General features: G+C 29.8%; 1 protein-coding gene across 1 annotated transcript; it reads left to right on the top strand.

The window, feature by feature from the left end:
• Nucleotides 1–350: 350 nt before the first annotated feature.
• On the top strand, nucleotides 351–19,358 carry LOC132753018 (uncharacterized). The gene is made up of 14 exons (XM_060743431.1): nucleotides 351–618; nucleotides 9,786–9,932; nucleotides 10,493–10,594; nucleotides 11,187–11,339; nucleotides 12,007–12,119; nucleotides 12,405–12,564; nucleotides 13,232–13,317; nucleotides 13,717–13,870; nucleotides 14,004–14,179; nucleotides 16,005–16,116; nucleotides 16,617–16,821; nucleotides 17,471–17,570; nucleotides 17,833–18,322; nucleotides 18,783–19,358. The coding sequence occupies exons 1-14, from the start codon at nucleotides 510–512 to the stop codon at nucleotides 18,911–18,913; spliced, it is 2,238 nt and encodes a 745-aa protein (XP_060599414.1). The 5' UTR covers nucleotides 351–509; the 3' UTR covers nucleotides 18,914–19,358.
• The last annotated feature ends 387 nt before the right edge of the window (nucleotides 19,359–19,745 follow it).

Raw genomic sequence — 19,745 nt, 5'->3', positions numbered from 1 at the left:
TATGTAATCAATTATTTACTTATAGCGTCTATGTTTGCCATGTTTGTGATTTAAATATTCCATTACCTTAACAAGAAATATGAAAATGAGCCAATCCTGTCAATGTTTTTACGATTAATAACCATTTAAATGACCAATGATTAAAAATAAATATCTTAAAACATTTTTCATGTAAACGGATATATCAGTTTTAGTAAAGTTCATATTGATTTTAATTTGAAACACTTGGAATTTCTATAGATAGTAAAGTATATTTTTGTCTCACAATTATTTTTTGCAAAGCCTCGTCTTCGTCACCAAAGTCACGTGATATAAATTAGCCGCATTTTGATGAATTTCGTGCAAACTTCCTTTTAATATTTCGCATGCGGACATTTACGAAGGACAGGAAAAATAGATCAAATTAGACCAATAAAGCGTATTCATATATTAACAAGTGTAATAGATTACTTGGTACGGATCTTTTAGGTCGTATAGAAGACTTTTTAACGGAGTGAAGGGTTGAAAAAATGGATTTATCATCTAGTGGCATAATAACTGTTCTGATTTTGAGTTTTTGTTCTTTGACATTTGGACAAATATTAATAGATGATGAATCAGAAAGTTCATATATTAACGGTATGTATCTAAATTTTTTTTTTATTATGATTTTTTTCTTTTTGTTTTATAGAATTCTTTCTTTTACAGTTTTTTTCTTTATTTTTTTATTGTGTGCTATATCTTCATGTGGCATTTTTTTTCAAATATCACTTCCTCTATCAATCTATTCATTTTAAGCATTACATTAAATATCTAGTTATTTTCATCTCGTTGCAATTTGTTTATTATTGTAAAAGATAAAAGTTTGATATGCTGTTAGTTTTCGTAAAGAATCATTTGAACACTTGAAAGCAAAAATAAATAAATATATATATAAATAAATAAATAAGTAATAATTATGATAGATAAATAGATAATAATAATAATAATAATAATAATAATAATAATGCTAAAATAAATAAATGATAACAGTGTATGAGAACGAATAAGATTTAAAACTAAAAATAACTGTTAACAAAGCCATTTCATTCGTTGTTACATTGGCATCAGATATTTTGTACATACAATAGTTGATATCACATTTTATTTATAAGTATCAGTATCCAAACCCAGTATATCGAAAGAACAAGATGTTTTGTAATTAAATCTAAAAAAAGTCAATTCCATGAGGTGATACTCGTCATATCTGCAACACTGGTGGATATATATGATATGATATGTCTTTCTTAAGAGTAATTTAAAGAAGATATTACAACGTCATGAAAACTGTCAATGTTGTAACAATTTCACTTTCTTTGTCAAATTCAGCGGATACACAATACACGAGTGTGAACCATTATATCAGTATGAATTCAATACATGACTGATCGTAATTGAAACAATAACCAATTAAAATGAATATCAGACGAAATCATTAATTTTAAAACGGAAAAATTTTGGGTATTTTTTCCTGATAAAATTTCCGAGCCTTTGAACGAAGCTGCTCGCTACTACTTTAGCAAAGTGTAATAATTTTATTAATTCTAATTGAATCATATGATAAGTTTTATTCAAGGGATGTTCATGCAGTTAATATGTAATTTAAGAGTGCTGTATATATTTATATCTAATTTAAAATTCCGATGGTAAAGACCATGCAAAGTATGAAGAAGAAGAAAAAGACATTGCTACATTTAAGTAAATGTGAGCATACCTAATAGATAATTTGTATTTTTTATTCAATAAGTTATACTGAAACAAAAATCATTGACTAATCACAACCTGTGATATTATAATTATTGAAAATAAGTATATTTCTTTTACAAAGAATATGATTTGACAAATATAGTTTTCCAATGCCAGTATTTTTTACATTGTAAAACTGCAAGATTTAGCAATCACTTGTCGTGGGCGTGCGTGTTTTTCCCCAAGACATATTAACTGTGTCGGGTGTCACTTAATAAGGTTAATCAAATTTCATATATATTTCTCCTTACAAACTATGGTTAAATAAATCTATACCCTTTTCATTTCTCCATCGTTTAGGTGCTTCGATATTAAACTGCTAACGAGTGTCAAATGTTTGTGCATCTAATTTCAACACAGCAGGATATCGGGTGTCAATTGACTCAAATGTCTTTAGTTATGTTTTATGTCAATATATCTTTATGTCTAGTTACTTGATATCTGCAGATTGACCTTACTGCAACCGCCCTATAACCGATTTTGTCTGTATTAAACTTAGTCATGTAAAAAGATTTTTGTTCAGTTGGTATGTTTAATTGATGTCATTTTAATATTTCAAAATGATATACATTTTATTCTCAAAGGTTTGTTTAAAGGAGGCAATTATTATTATACCAAATATATTGTTTTTCTGTGTCGATGTTTTTAATTATTCAAGTCACGTACTATTATACTCAGAATGATCCGAAAGTCAATAAGAAAATATAATATTCTTCAAAGTAAGTTGCAATTTAATAGCCATCTTTTAAAAGCAAATTTAAGCCTAACACCTTTGTTTATTTACTTATAATTGCAGTTTTATCAATGTTCATCCTACTGTACAAATCTTTAAATTGAACTCCTTTAAATTCCCCCATAACAGGTCAATATCTTATGATATTTAATGAAACTAAAGTGTTTTGTTTAAATGTCAGGTCTGTAAATAAACAATAGATTAAATATTATTAAATAACTTCAGTTCAAACAACCATTTATATGGAAAAGTTAAACCATCAAATTAAAATAACGAGATTGTATAACAAACGTTTCTATTCATATTTTACATTTTAGCTTTATCATTCACTTTTGGCAGACGTTCGTTCGAAACTGTACCCTTTCCAAAGAATTCGAAAGTCGAAGTGAAAAAAGAAGACATTTATCAGAAAACTGTTTTCTTCCTCCTGCGTAGAATCTATAAGCTACCTTTTCCTTTTAATTTATTTTTGTGTTCCATCAAAAATCATTTACCCTTGCATCCGTTCCGTTCCTGGATCCTTTCGTTCCTTGCGTTCCTTCCTTCCTTCCTTCCTTCCTTCCTTCCTTCCTTCCTTCCTTCCTTCCTTCCTTCCTTCCTTCCTTCCTTCCTTCCTTCCTTCCGTCCTTCCTTCCTTCCTTCCTTTCCGTTCATTCCTTCCGTTCCGTCCTTACTTCCTTCCTTCCCTCTCACCTTCCTTCCTTCATACCTTCCTTCCTTTATTTCTTCCTTCTTTCATTCCCGCCTTCCTTCCTATCTTCCTTCCTTCCTTCATTCATGCCTGCCTTTCTTCCTTCGATATGTCTACTAAGACTGAAAAAACTGTTAATATTCCGACCTGCTATGTAATGTATATCATTAAATAATTTTTATTCCATGCATTATCTTTTACATATTTAGTATATCATATTATTCTATCGGCATAAACCAAATAAAACAGAGGTAATATTTTCAGTAGAGGTAAAATCGACCATATTTAAATTCTGCTTTACGACATAAAGACACTGGCATACACGTTATCATTGATGGTTGAAATCATGAGAAAACAGCTTTCACCAATAACCTTTTCTCTGTATTCGTAAAGGTTTTTTTAAAGGTAATAAGACCCAGACCACAGTTATTTTAATCTATCTATTTAGACTCTGAGTGACATTGCAATTTTCTAAAGGTTCCAACTTATGTGAGATATTTGATAAAATAAATTCTGTAAATAAGAGATTGGTCGGCTCCTTTTTAAATCAAAGCACAGAAAGCGCTGAATTTGTTTGCGTCTCAGACAATCAGAAACGTCAAAGTTGAGAGATGATAGTCTTTCGTTTGCTGTAATAGTTGGAAACAAATGCTGAATAAGCGGGGATTGATCACGTGACAAATTGATGCGTTTTTTCCATTTAAACGATCGCCTTTTAATTGAAGGGTACAAATTGACGACTTTATAATAAAACTTATATAAATATATTGCCGATAATTTGCTGAAATTTAAAAGAATTGCACAATAGTAGGTCTACAAATCTTTGACCAACCGGGAACTATATTTTCTGTTCTCTGAGAATGTGTGAAAATCAATGCGCTTGTCAGGTAATTCATACTGAAGGACTTTTTGCGAATTGGTAGTTTACGATATTGTTGTCTGAAATTCTGCTAACAATTTTTGTTTGGGTCTGACGACCAAACCTAATAGAAATCAGCTATATGAAGCACGTATGAAGATATATTGTCATGATGGTTTTAGACAGGCAGACAAAACACCCTAGTGAAAAAAGATCAGTGTGCATATGTTTACATTCAAATTGTTTCAAAATTAACACTTATCAATCATTTTATACCTCCTCTGTTGAAATATGTCTCGTAAAGACACAAAGTGTTAATGGATTGGGTTATAAGGAGAATTTCGGATGTTAAAAGTACTTCCAGATAGTGGTATCTACAGTCAATGTGGATTCATGGCTTGATAATTGTTTAATTAAGCTAATCCATTTTTTTTTATAATTTACAGTTACTATGATAAACATATTTTAGATAGTTTTTGCTATTGATATTATTAAAAAGACCATTACAAAAACACTCTCGTCACGGTTGTATATTGGTCGAAAATGAATAATATTAATGCAGTGAAATTATACGCATACTTTTATTTTATTATTTAAGAATACATTGAATGAGTGACTAAGCACGAAAACGCGACACTCACACTTAAGCGGATCGGTATACACCTAATTTGTTTAGTTTGCTACCGTTTTTACTGATTATTTTTCATTCAGCAAGATTTTCTTCAGGTGATATGAACGTCATATGTTCTAAATTAATTATTACATTATTATAAAAATGTTTTTGCCTTTTTTTTGCAGATGATAAAAATATTAAGTAAATGTCATGACCAATTGAAAAAAATGTCTTAAACCTTTTTCACTTATACGAAATAAATGGAAAGATTTAATAGTAACCCTGTTTTATTACAATGGAATTTTCCTCTTTTTGAACATACATTTGTTGGCAACAGTATACACAAAGAAGAAAATAGATTGCTCCTTACGTTTAGAGTAACTTTTTAAATAAAATAAATAGGTATCAATTTCTGAGGTTTAGTGTAAATTTAGGTCTTTTCTTGAATGTATAGATGGAGATTTAACATACAAACACACAAAAAAGTTCTCTTAGATGGTATAAGATTTACTGTCAAAGTTATGAAATGTCATAAAATGTCGCTAAGTCTAGTTTTTGTTTTGTCTGACACACAGCAACTATTTTAAATGTCGCTCTTCTACTTTGATCTGTTTTCATCTTAAAACAATCAGTATTGAAGAAGTCCGTCATTTTTATCAGTAAAAGATTAATTCTAATAGAAAACTCGCTTAGTTTTATTGTACTGTATGAATTTTCGATATGTTCACAACCTTTTTGTTAGATATCAATATTAAATCGTTCTTGTAGAATACGCTATTCTTGTGTAACAGTGATGTCTTTTTTGTGCCTCAGTTATTTGTTTCTATTATCTATAACATTGATATGTAATATTTGTAGTAGAAAATATTTTCCTATGATTAGCATTTTTTTGTCTGCAGTTACACGATCTTTTTCTTTATGAATAAATACTATGCTTTTTTGATGCCTTGTGATAAGTAATAAATAGGCTTTATCTATGTGTAGCACACTGCTAAATAAATGTAATAAATGTGAATAATATTTATATGTTAAAGTTATAAGTAATGATTTAATTAAAGGATTATACATTTACGGAAAATGAACGAAATTATTAAACTCATAAAGGTTCATGTTTAATATTTGTAAATGTTTTAGTTTGATGTTACATAACGAGTTTAAAGATATACTATGCCCAAATTTGATATTTGAAAATATTGAAGGTTGCTACATAAGCCTTTTGTAAATAATAAATAAACATGTTTTGACTTCACACAAAGTAGATATGGTATGCTTTAATTAAATCCTACACACTGTGTAACGTTTAATGAATATTTAGTGTCATTATAATAAAGTGGCATTTTTTTTAAAAGAAAGGACAAGTTTTACTTGACCCGTAATAAGGAACGCAAATTCCCATACATTGTCTGTACGTTCTTTTATTGAAACAAGACATATTCAGTAAGAATTTATAGATGTCGATGAATTTCCTCACTAAAAATAGTTTACTCAAAGATGAGCATGGTATATCTATAAGCGTCCAGAAATTATTACAAGTAATAATGTAGGGCAGTTATAGATAAATGTTAATTTGTAACACATGTCACTTTAGGAAAGAATTTACTTACTTAATTATAGAGGCCATTCAGGCTAATGCTAATTTTGATGAGAAATGCCTTCCATTATAGAAAATTGAATTCGTTTGTTGTTTATTTAGAAAAGTCAAAAGGTTAAATGTCTGAAATTATATGGCAGTAGTTTTTCATAACAGGATTGAGGTATGTGCCTTGTTCAATAGCTATGTGCAAATTATATAAAACAAATAATATTCATCATTGAGTAAAATTTGCTTTTTCAGTAAGATACACAGAAGTAAGTCTGCAAAGTGTACATTATATATCTCGAAAAGTAAAGTGATAATAATAGAAAAACAAAGACAAGAAAACAAAATCCAAAACAAAAACAAAAAATAATACGCTTACTCCACTCAAAACAGTCAATATAGTACGTAACACTTGTAAGTCAATTTTGCTTAATTGAAAGACCTAAACATAGTGCTGTCGTATAACGACCTGGAGATTATGTACTGAAGGCGTTGATTGCAGACGCCACACTGTGCTTATCACCCACTTGCCGTTATAAGTGTTTAAATTCTGATAAAATCAATCCCCCGAGAGTAATTACAACACTATTAACGATTGTGTCGTATGCAAGTTACTCCCTTGCAATGTTTGGACCAAACCTGTGTAGGGGCAGAGCGGCCCGAATGTTCTTGCAATCTGACTAGGTCCTATACAGTTGATAATGAATTGTTGAATAATAATGTCAGTTTGACAACCATAAGGAATTCCAAAGGGCAATGGTTGAGATTTTGAGAATAAAGGCGAGCATTCCAGTGTTTAAATACCATCAAAATATTTGCTTTACATTAATTGAACTAATATTGGGAGAAACGTAGAAAACATACATACTAATCTATGTTATTATTCAAATATCATTTAATGATGAATGATCTGCATCTGTGTGTGCAAGGACAATGTAACAATATCATTACTCAAATCTGATTATATAAATATTAGAAATCAACGATTTACATTATGATAACATAGTTTGAAATTATTTTCATTAAGTATCATTGTAAAATGTTTATATAAGATACTGTAAACGAATTATCAAATTATTGTCATAAGCAATAAATCGCACAATCCGTAAAATTTATCTTTTATGTACTTAATTACGTAAATAAAAAGATTACAAATAAAGAATTGTATAAACTAAAATAAAAACGTAGATAATAAGTATAGGTTTGTGCAATAGTAACTTTAAATTTTGGATTCTGTTTTCAGTTCACTTACTTTATTTTTACCGCAAAATTTTCTGTTCATTAATTTAGGTACATTGTATAATAATGTTCGATTCTTGAATATCTTCATAAGGATATTTCGATTTTTATTTTTAATATGTGACAAAAGCTTTTTAATGATCATTTTTTGTCCTCTTAACAGACGTTCTTTAGCAAGTGAAAAAGTAAAATATCATAACTATACAGTAAAAATAGGATATCCCATAATCTTGAAATATACACAGATTTTATTCTCGCTAAACTCTTTTGATATCATTTTAACACTGAAGATGATTTCACTAGGTAAAACAAACCCAACTTTTGAAGTGCTTTCAATTCCTCGGTGGATCATTGAGTTAATCCACACGAATTACCTATATACTACTTATGGTTGCAATACTGCGTTCACTAATAGTGACATCTAGCTGATATCAAGTGGTTTAATTTATTTTCCATGTTTTCCATTAGCAAATAATGCGTCCTATTTTTGAAATGAGAGTAAAAAGAAATGAGATTTGCAATTTTCAATCTGCCGTTCTTCAACTAGGCCTAGGATTGAACCTACTTTACAAATTAAAGGATTAAAGAAGTATATTGTAAGCAAAACATTCGGATATGTTTAGATTTTAAGGATTAAATCATCATATGACAGACATGCATGTATTTGTATATAATGTGTGAAAAGTGTACTCTTACTTAAATTTTTATATGTTGTTTGTGTTATACAATTATAAACAAGCACATCATATTTTGCAGGCTTATATCTGTCATAATTTTTGTTTACAGATTTACTTAAACACCAAGTATTGTTGATATAGTGTTATGGTTTTATTTCCACATTCATAGTCTGTTGAGATATTGAAAAAGGAACGCCTCGTCACATAAACAAACAAATAAAGATTAACTGTAGTTTTAAAAATCCAGTTTTATAAGTATATTTATTATGAATTTTTCCAAAGCTTAAATAATCTTTTTAATGCGCAGTTAAACAAAAAAGTCTTTGATACATTTGTCTTTTAATCATTACGAACAGAATATCAATATTACTAAACAAAATTTTACTGACAACAAATATTTTTTTTGTAATACCTAAAATCTGAATCTATGTGTATCTAATTTATCTGTTTAAAATATTTCATGCACAAATATTCATAACCCGGATCTGACTTTTGCCATGTCATCATTCAACTCTAAACAAATAGTCTATCCTAGCTCATTATCCATACAGGTAATTTACGTGTATAAAAGTTTTTCAAAATATGCACCGATAACACACTCTTATTATGTACATTAGTAAGTGCTTTCTGTCAAGATTTGTTGAATAATCCGACTCATTATTGTCGAGTTGCTACAGGGAAACAGCAGGTGTGTTTGTGATAACCTGACTTGAATACCAAAACGTTTCTCTGATCGTCACCATGAACAGAACTGATATTTTATTTAGATTTGTACAATGTACTTTCTCTATAATACAATAATAATTACAAACATAACATCAATATAATGATAATAACAATGATGATACTTTTTTTTTCACAATTCATAATCTAATTGTATCTAGTAACAAGAAAATTAATTAATAAATGTATACAATACGAAATGAAAAGTACAGACATACAAAAAGGAGAATGAGCAATTATGATGTTTAACGCTCAACATTTAACATTTTGTTTCTTAAAGCAAATAGCTTCTTTAACAAATTTGGTATGGACTTCTTGGTATGGTTGCTCTAATATTAAGAGAGATAAAAATATTATCATCAAACAAATATGTCCAAAAATAATCAGTTTTGAAGTCACGAAAAGATTTGTTATCAAAATAATTCTAAAATGATAAAAAAAAGAGCAGAAACAAAAGTTATGTTTAGAGCTTAAAGGCGTGGTTGCTGTTTTTTCTTTGTTGCTTGATGTTTTATTGCCATCTATCATGGCGCTTTAAAGTAAGATTTCTAAATGCAGCAAATATTACAGATATATATGATCATGTTAAGATTCTTGTTATGTATAAATGTCTGGAAAAAAGTGATTCCTCGGAAGCATTAAAGCAGCAAAATTACTTAAAATTAAAAAGAAATAAGTAATAATTTAAATAATAGTAACGTAAATTGGTATTTAATGTATTTTTTTTTAATTACAACTTTTTTTTCACATTACCTTAATTGATTCTGTTGGTTATTTCTTTGTTTAACAGCAATTCATGTTGATATTGCAACGTGTAAAGTTTGGAAACCAAATAAAAATCCAAAAAATTGGATTAACTAACACCTTATTAACAAATATGACAAATGAAATATTCACTTTTTTTCAGACAACCACTACAGATATGAAGAAGATACTAAAGTCTCTGGTGATATCTATATTCTTGACAGACTGAGCACAGTGAATGAACCGGCAGTAGAAGAGCTTCTCCAAGACATAGTTGAAACACAAAACAAAGTTATTGTAAAACTAGCAGGTATTGTCATTCAATCTTTAGACATATTAACGAATAAGATTGGCTCAGGGAATAAAAAAGTAGAATGTACCCACACTATTATGCCATTTTAAAGATTTTTGTCTTTAAATAAATTGTTAACACGTGCACTTTATTCATGTTATTGAGTTTAAGTTACGGTATGTTAAACATATAACTGGTTATATCTATATACTATTGATATTTCAAAAATAAACTTTATAATCCCGCTGTGTTTATATTGTTGTGGTTATATGTCGGTAGGTTGTAAGGTGACTTTGTTCTTAAAGTTAAGAGAATATTATTAGAATGAATAATAGATTTGTTTTCTATTGAAATATTAAAAAAAATGTTTGATAAGGTAAAGCGATTTTAAGTGCATGCGCATCACATTTTATCCATAATTTGAAAACATCAATGCTTTCGATTCAGGTATTTTTTGTTTGTTTATTTTCTCAAGAGATTACAGACATTTTAACATAGCTACATAACATAGCTTATAATACAAATCATCAATGATTCAAACGAATGTTGTTAAGCAAAGCTTTGATCTCATATTTCAGGACGCGGTATAAGTGTTATAAGAGATCCGACAGAAGTGTCAGATGTCATAAAATACAGGGACAATGGAGACAGACACAATGTAGTAGAAGACATACTCGACAGTGAGAACTTATGACATTTTTTGTTTCCTTGCAGCAGTTTCATAAAAATAAAAACGGGCATACAAATTCTTTAACATTAACATGACGTAAATGGTGTTCAAATATCTACATCGGAAGCGCGGTGTGAATAAAGTTTAAGAATGGTTTAGATTTATATGATCGTATATGTATTTTGCAACTGGAAGCAAACCTGTACATATACATTAGTCATCGGAATGAATCCCGTAATTTTGAATATAAAATTAACAAACAAATACATACTAATATCGTATGTATCTATAGATATTTAACTTTCATCAACATATCAAAATGTTTAGCATTTATATGAGTTGTAGTTTCATTCAAAATACATATAATTTTCAGCGACATTTTCACATATACATGTCTATGATGCCTTTATTATCTTAGAATTTACTGATAAGAAGCATAATAATGAAGACGGAGAGAATCTTATGATTTGTCTTTGGTGTGTTTTCTTATCTGCAATATTTCTCTGAAACCACTAACAAATTATTCAACTGAATAATTTTAACCATTAATTGCATTCGCTCAATTTATTTTATGAAACTAATAGTCACGAATTTAATTAAAGTTCTGCAAGTGGCTGAGAAAAATGTCCATATCAATGTCATAACTGAAGATGAATCTAGTACAGCAGAAGGCACCCAAGACCAGCTTGCTCTCATTAAAGAAAGAGACATCCGTGTTGATGTTATATTCCTACCGGGACACAGCAATTACTATGGTAAATTGTTTGTTTAATGTGGATAAGTTTACAGTCGGCGCTTTTTCCATAAGTATTTCAAAAAAATGATAAAAATAATAGAAATTTATCGTTTGGATTTACTTACAAAATAATTCTTTAAAATATGATGATAGAGTTCTGAGTAATTAAGTATACTTATTTTTAAGATTAATAATATTTGTTGTTTAACAATTTCTTATCTGCTATTTATAGATATATCATACTTATCAACAATATCAATATATAATTAGTTTGTTGTTATGTATAATTCTAAATGGAATCAACATTATCATTTATGATATTAAAGACGTTCCATTATGTACCAATTCACTTTACCTGATAACAAATAAAGCGCGCAAAGAAATCACACGACCACTTTTAAAGATTTGAAGATATTTTCTTTAAGGATGAATAAATGCTTTGTTAAAAACAATGTCAACAACTAAGAAACGCTGTTACTTAGTTAATTTATTTATAAAATGTTCTAACAATAACGTACGTTAATTTTTTATCATATTCTCCTTTAAATAAACACCATACCTCTAGTTAAAAACTGGACGGTTAGAATATTTTATATAACTTTTATTAAGATGATTTAAGCGTATCTTAACAATAATGGTAGTAAGATATAGATAAAAGTATGAAGACCAGTCTCTTTAAATTTTAGATATGCGACACAGACGCCAAATTAATTTCTACCAGCTGTTAGCAAATGTATCTGGCGGTTCTGTGATTCAAACAAACAAAAATAACATCGGGTCAGCCTTGAATCTGTTAAAGGTAAAAATGTATTTATACGTATATATAATTATGTATTATATTGCTTGTTATATGTAAACAAATAGGTTTCAACAATCATGGGGTTATCAATATCGGCATATTATCAGTAATATATTTGAATAAATAGTGAAACGTATAAATTTGTTATTTTCTATTTGTCATTTAACAAAATTATTTGTACATAGTACCAGTATTGCCATACTGCGGAATCCATTAAACGTTATGTTTATCACAGACAATATCTGCTATCGCATTAATATATTTTTATATTATCAATTTGAACAGCAAAGTATAAAGACAACTCTAGTGCACGTGATGAGGTTCTTTGACCATTCGCCACCTGGAAAAGAGTTCCGAATTCCAGTTGATGATACGATGACACAGCTTATCTTCCGGGTTCAGGTTGAAAGATCAAATCCTGTCATCATAGCTGTGACCCCTCTAGGTATATCACATGCACATTCTTTTCGAAGTCAATAATAAATAAATTACTATTATCACATAAACCACGGCGCAGGAGTGTAATAAAGCCATTTAATAAAAACGATATTACACTAGTGTAATAACACTTTGACGTGACGTCATTTGCGCTATATAGAAACATAGCGTTAAAGCGCGCTAATGTTAGCGTTACACTATAAACGCGTCATTGAAAAATTACTCATTTTAACAGTTTACTGTTCATATATTATATATGTGATAAAAAGAATATTATATTCATGTAGATTCAATACTAAATTTATTGAACTCGTTGAATAAAACAATATTATGCTCGCCAGAGGCTCGCATAATATGATTTTATTCAAATCGTTCAATGAATTTAGTATTTAACTACACTCATTCAATATTCTCTATGTATCATAACCTTCACCTTGTCCTTTAACGATCTGCTATAACCTATGATGATCAATTTCCCGTCATGCAAGTTTTCTAGCTAAACATATACATGTATTACTCACATATCAAGATAAAAGAGGTCCGTGTGGGTCTATAAATACGTGTATAGTACACTTATAAATATAAAATAAGTATTTGAATATTTGTACAATGTATTTGTACAATGTATTATGTTTCTGTAAAATATTAAAGTTGTCAATATTTCCAATATTCAGGAATACCGTCTAGCACTCATCCTAAACTTCTTGGTAAAGCCAGTGCTGGGACAGTCGTCGGAATCTTGGAAGTAAATCTTACAAAGGTATAGAATTGATGAAAGGGCCATTATGTCCCAGAAATGCTTTCATTTTTATTTCTAAAAAAATACTCATTTGTTATATAGTTGAACTATTTTTGCTCCTTTACACATTACTGCATATTCAGCAATACTTTCCTCAGCTGTTGAACATCTAACATGCTCTAAATCCATTATTAAAATATTATTAAACACATGTTTGACATTTCTAAAGAATTTGATAAATAAGGATTTTTGAGGCATATTGTGCCTTTAACAAAAGAAATAAATATTCGTTATGAAAACCCAAATAAGTGAATTATTTTATTTGTGTAATTTCACCTTATCTATTTTGATCCTTAACAAAGTTTCATGATGAAAAACAGAATAGGATATTAATAACATAAATGATAACCACTTTTACAGGCTGACCATGGGACATGGAAGATATCTAAACTTGACTCAAACATGTGGGACATCAAGGTAGACGGCGAGAGTCCGATTGATTTCACACACGAGTTCCTTGAACGTGGAGCAGGAGGGTTTGGAGAGTATCCAATTAAAGGGCGACCAATTGTTGGTAAATAGTTTACAATACATTTTATCTGAAGTTGTTATTGTGTTCTTGTTACAGTATTTGCATATACTTTAAAGAGTTTTTTCTTTTGTAACGAAATCAATCTTCCAATATTGTTAAAAAAATTTTGTTTTAGGAAAGACATACAAGTTGTCGATTACAGTTCCAGAGTATGCAAAAGTAAAGAAGGTTGCAATGGGGATGTTATTCAACATGGGGCAATTAATGCCAATAGACATGAAACCATTGACAAATGTTGGAGGACGTAGAGGAAAATCAATGTTTTATGCCAACATTACAGTACCAAAAGATGTTTGTTTCTTTTTTAATATTTGTTTCAGTGCAATAAATATTTGTAAAATATACTTCACAAACGTATAATAAAAATATATATAACATTTATAAATAAAAATATTGAGTATTGTAAATTTGAAAAGGTAGTTTAAATTACCTTTCAAAATGTTATGGAAAGTACATATCATGGATATGATATTTTCCTTCTGCAGTAAAATGTAAAAATGAAATTCTGCTATACAAAAGTGTGAGAATTGTACATGAATGAAAACATAATAATTAGTTCTTGTAATGGCATTAATTATTGTCTGCTGATCATATAATCATAGCCTCTGGTTCATTAGTGTAATTCTACGCAAATGAGCCCCAATCTTCTTTCCACGAGTATCAGGGTTGCACGTATCACTTGTAAAATTAGTAATTTATAATTTTTATGTCGTATATAAATGTAAAAGGTTTTTCATTTCATTATTCCCCCCCCCCTTTTCGAAGAAAAAAGGGGGATATAGAAACAGGCTCCGTCCGTCTGTCCGTCTGCCCGTCTGTCACACTTTCGTGCCCGGTCCATAACTTTGTCATTTATTAAAGGAATCTGAAATAACTTGGCACAAATGTTTGTTATAATAAGACGATGTGTCATGCGCAACAACCAGATCCCTACTTCCAGGGTCAAGGTGGCATTTGCTCATTCAAGGTCAACATTGTCTATTTGAGGGTATATGTCGTGTCCGGTCCATAACTTTTTTTTATCTTTGAAGGGATTTTGTAAATACTTGCCACAATTGTTCTCAACATCGAGACGATGTGTCATGCGCAACAATCGGTCACCTACCTCCAAGACCAAGGTCACACTTGGAGGTCAAAGATTAACATAGTCTGTTAAAGGGTATTTTTTGTGTCCGGTCCATAACTTTTTCATATATCAAAGGAGTTTGAAAATACTTGGCACAAATAGTCACTATAATAAGACGATGTGTCATGCGCAACACCTGCATCCCTACCTCCGAAAGCCAAGGTCACATTTCAAGGTCAAAAATTAACATAGTCTGTTAAAGGGTATATTTTGTGTCCAGTCCATAACTTTTTCATAGATCAAGGGATTTTAAAAATACTTTGCACAAATAATCACAATAATTAGACGATATGTCAGGCGCAAAACATGGGTTCCTACCTCCAAGGTCACACTAAGAGGTAAAAGATTAACATAGTCTGTTAGAGGGTATATTTTGTGTCCCATCTATAACTTCTTCATTGTTCAAGGGATTTTGAAAATACTTGGTACAAATAGTAACAATAATAAGACGATATGTCATGCACAACACCTGCACCCTTACTTCCGAGGTCAAGGTCACACTTTGAGGTCAAAGCTTAACATTATAGATTTTTAAATTCAGTGTTTCATTTTATTTCTTTAATAAATATATTGTTGCATTTGTATCAAGCATTGATCATAATTTTGAACTGAAAGTCCTTAGATCCATACCTCAATCTTTTGAAATAGCACAATTTTATGCTTCATATAAAACTTCCCCGAGGCGGGGGATGTTGGTAACTCTGTTACAAATTCTTGTTTTCATTAGAAGACGTAATTTTGTATATTGATAATTAACTGCAAGAACTATATTTTGTAGGAATAACAAAGTTTTGTACTACAGCGTTAGCGTACTCTAAGAAAGAAAACCACTTTCTTATAACGCGTTTAAATATTTTTTTCCCATTCGAGTATGATATGCTTTGATTCTTCATGCACATTTCAACTTTATTATTTGCTATTGGTAACGCTGCATAAATAAACTCACATGTGGATTGCTTTTAAATGCGAAATTATTTTCTTATCTTTCAGAATTTTATGGTTGGTATTGAAGGTCGAGATATATCGGGACACATGTTTCGCAGAATTGATCCAATTCTTATAACCCCCATCAGCTTGAAACTGGAAATTCCCTCATTGATTGGTGATTATGATTAGTTTATACAAAATTTACTTCTGGTCAGTTGAGTTGACACACACACTTCCAAATCAGGGCCTGAAACCAATCAGTACTAAGCAATGATAAGTGTAATGTTTCTTGCTCAAGGAAACGAAAGTTTGCATGGTTTGAGCCCACGCGGCTAGTGATCTATACGCATGACCAACTCAGCCATGTCATCACATGTTAAACTGTTAAATTATTTATATTGTTGTGTGTCTATTATCAATAACAATTTAACTTTTAGTGAAGGAAAGTGTGATATACACTCGTTTATTCGTAAATTAAGAAAACTTTGTTGGAGAAAAAACTATTTTAATATATATACAATGTCATATATATTCATTCATATTGACTTGTTTGATATAATTATTTAACAACCTAAAAACATTAAAAAGCTTTTGCACTTAAATCAGCAAAACTGTGTTGTATATAATCTTAATTTATTTCAAATTATTATTCTGTCATATGTATTCTTCTTGTAGGAGTGAAATTCTACCAAAATGAAACACTCTCTATACCATTCACCGTGATTAATGAAGGTGCAAAAGAACAAGATGTTGATGTGAAAATTGAGGACGATAAGAAATTTGCTTTACCTCCTTCCATTCTCTCGGCAACAATTAAACCAGGAGAAAACTTTACTGGACGGTTCATTATCAGGGCAGGTCTTACAGTGGGGGAAACAACGTAAGTTTGTGAAAAGTTAAATACTGTTTATACATGTACAAAAAATAGTAATTCGATATGCTTAGCATAATTAAATCAATAAGCAATTTACAAAGCAAAAAACGTAAGATAAATTTTATTATCTTATGAATATGATATTGCGATTTCTGTTTCAATGAATGTTACTTTACGAATTGTTTCATGCAAAAGTAAATACCCGGCATCTGATATAAATATATTACTTACAAGTTTTTAATTGTGCACGGTAAACTAATTTTTATCGCCTGTAGAAGATGATTTACCAGAACAAATGCGTGATATCAATAGTTAAATTGTGTTTGGTTTATTTTATTTTATGTTTTTGTTTCGTGTTTGATTGTTTCTTATTTTGTTTGTTTGTGGTTGTTTGTTGTTGATAAAATGAAATTTTCTTTGTCTCTAAATATTTGATGGTACTAGCCTGTTTGAATATTCGTCTATCTTTAAATTTGCATGTAGTGGTACACTTGAGTAAGTAATAAGTAATAATGATTTGATATGAACTGTTAATTGTTATTCAATCTATGATAGAATAAAATGACATTTGTATCTTATTTCAAAGAAACTTCTTTAAGAGAAACTCTTGTTGAAATTTGATACAATTGTTTTTCTAATATCAACATGTTTACAGGACTGTTACAGTAACAGCTAAACCTTATCTCGGACCACGGACATTCTCTCCAGGACAGTTCGAAATCAGGCGATTTAACGTCTTGGATAAAAATCTTACAGTAAGAAAATAATTTTAAACAATAAATAAAACAATGATAAAATTTTAATACACATTGGCTTTCTTTATTCAATGCTCTTAACAAGTATACAAAAATCTGTTGAAATGCTGTCGATTGTTTCTTTAAAATTCTATAGAATATTCTACAATCTCTAGCATAGGAAATGATGCCACTTTTTCATTAATGATCTGCACAAATATTATATAATTTACAGGGTTCTTTAACTTATACAATTATACAAAATGCCTTGAATCATTTACAGACAACAACATTATCCACACCAACAACGTCAACTTCTACTACTGCATCAACATCGACACTGTCCACCCAAACAACTTCTACCACAAAGTCTACTGCAACTATTACTAGTTCAACGAAAGCAACTTCTCCTTCTGTCAAGTCCACGTCACTTGGAGCTTCAAAAGTGACTCAAGCATCTACAAGTACTGCTGCAAAAATACACGTGACAGGAGGCAAAACGAGCATTTCACCATCTGTATCATCAATAACAACAAAAACTGCCTCTAGTTCCGTTTCTTCTGGTTCAAGTAATGCGGTTAGCTCTCAATCACCAATCAGTAACACTGCGTCCATATCGACAACGTCCAATGCACCAGCTGGCAAAGGTTCAACACAATCAAAATCAATCGTAGCAAAAACTACAGCACAGTCGAAGTCTGAAAAGGAAACTGACAACACTGATCTTCCAACTACAGCAATAGTTATAGGTGTGTCAACCGGTGCTTTTGTTGGTTAGTATATTGTTTTCTTGTTTTGTCTGTTTTAAATTATCCAGAGGATATATTTAACTTTACATATGATACTCTTAATTATGTAATTACGGTGAGAACAAAATAATATGTTTTTAGGTTTCATGTTGTTAAATATTGAAGAACATGTATAATTAACCAGATGTTTAAATAAGGGACATAACTATTGCAGGACTGTGTTAAATATTTTGTACAATAATTTGCATTGTCAGACAGGTAACAAAAATGATATGAAAACAGATTTTACAACGCTTTATGGTGTGTCATCTTTGTGTAAATAGTGAGGAAAAACTTTGAAAATATTGCTGTTTAATCATAATGAAAATATTTTATATGAATACAGAACTAATTGTTTTATGCTTTTTATAGAATAACATAATTGACTTGTAACTGGTAAAACACTTTATTTAAATTTATAAATGATTGTGTTATACTATTTTAGGAGTTGCAGCAATTGGTGCAATGGCGCTTGTATTTAGGAGGGCTTTAAAGAAATCAATGGAGTCTTCGGTACAGCCAAGCAGACAAGATCCGTATGACAGAAGAAGGCAAAGCAGTATTGCATGGACGTAAATTATTTTAGTTATGAAAGTTTAAAATTGAAAACTTCTCAATAAGACTGTGATAAAATACATTAGACATTTATTCATTGTCGACGTCTGTACCGTTTACAGTATATTTTGTGTTGGATTTTGTTTGACTTTATACGTACACGAATTGTAGACACATCCTCACTTCTACATTACAATGCATAATGTCACCTAGATTTATGTGCATCGGCTTATATTTCTTTCTGTATTAGGTTATCAGTCCTTATCAAGTTGCATTTAACTTCCTTCATTTTGAAAATAAAGATAACGTTGTGATTAAATACTTTATATCTGTTTAATATTCTTATATTCTCTATGGCATAATTTTATTTATTGTAAATAGTTTTATTTTTTATAAAATAACTTTTACATCTGTTACTGTTCATCATTGTTTAGAAAATAAAATATCTTGATTCTTCCACATAAATCATTGGCGCCTTGTTATCTCTTTGAACGGTTGTTGCCATAAATACTTTAATTTTCAAAGGCATTTTCTGTCCAAACAAATTTGTGTTGTATAATGTTTGAAATATAGTTTTAGAGCATGCTCGAAGACAGTCGACTGAAGTGTGAAATATTTTATCATAAAAATAGTAATGTGAACTATAAACAATATCTTGACTTCTATAAAAAATACCAATCCTTGTAACTTTACTTATTGCCGAAGAGACAATGAAGCAAAAGCTAGGTCATCTATATATCCAACGAATCTTTTTTTAAGAATGTTATATGCACAAAAATCAAAAGAAATTGAAAAATATGAAAGGCGCCATTTAAATATCTTGATGTGTCGAATGAATATAAATGAAATTTAA

The sequence above is a fragment of the Ruditapes philippinarum genome, unplaced genomic scaffold, assembly GCF_026571515.1.
Source record: "Ruditapes philippinarum isolate M1 unplaced genomic scaffold, ASM2657151v2 ctg689_1_1_1_1, whole genome shotgun sequence".
Lineage (NCBI taxonomy): Eukaryota > Metazoa > Mollusca > Bivalvia > Venerida > Veneridae > Ruditapes > Ruditapes philippinarum.
Note: the sequence above shows the minus strand (reverse complement) of the source record. Positions and strands in the feature narration are given on the sequence as shown.

What these genes read in the sequence shown, in the direction of transcription:
- LOC132753018 (XM_060743431.1), top strand. Translation starts at nt 510, where the DNA reads ATGGATTTATCATCTAGTGGCATAATAACTGTTCTGATTTTGAGTTTT. An exon ending in AGAAAGTTCATATATTAACG is followed by an intron (nt 619 to 9,785) that starts GTATGTATCTAA and finishes ACTTTTTTTCAG; the next exon opens with ACAACCACTACAGATATGAA. An exon ending in CTTACAGTGGGGGAAACAAC is followed by an intron (nt 16,822 to 17,470) that starts GTAAGTTTGTGA and finishes ACATGTTTACAG; the next exon opens with GACTGTTACAGTAACAGCTA.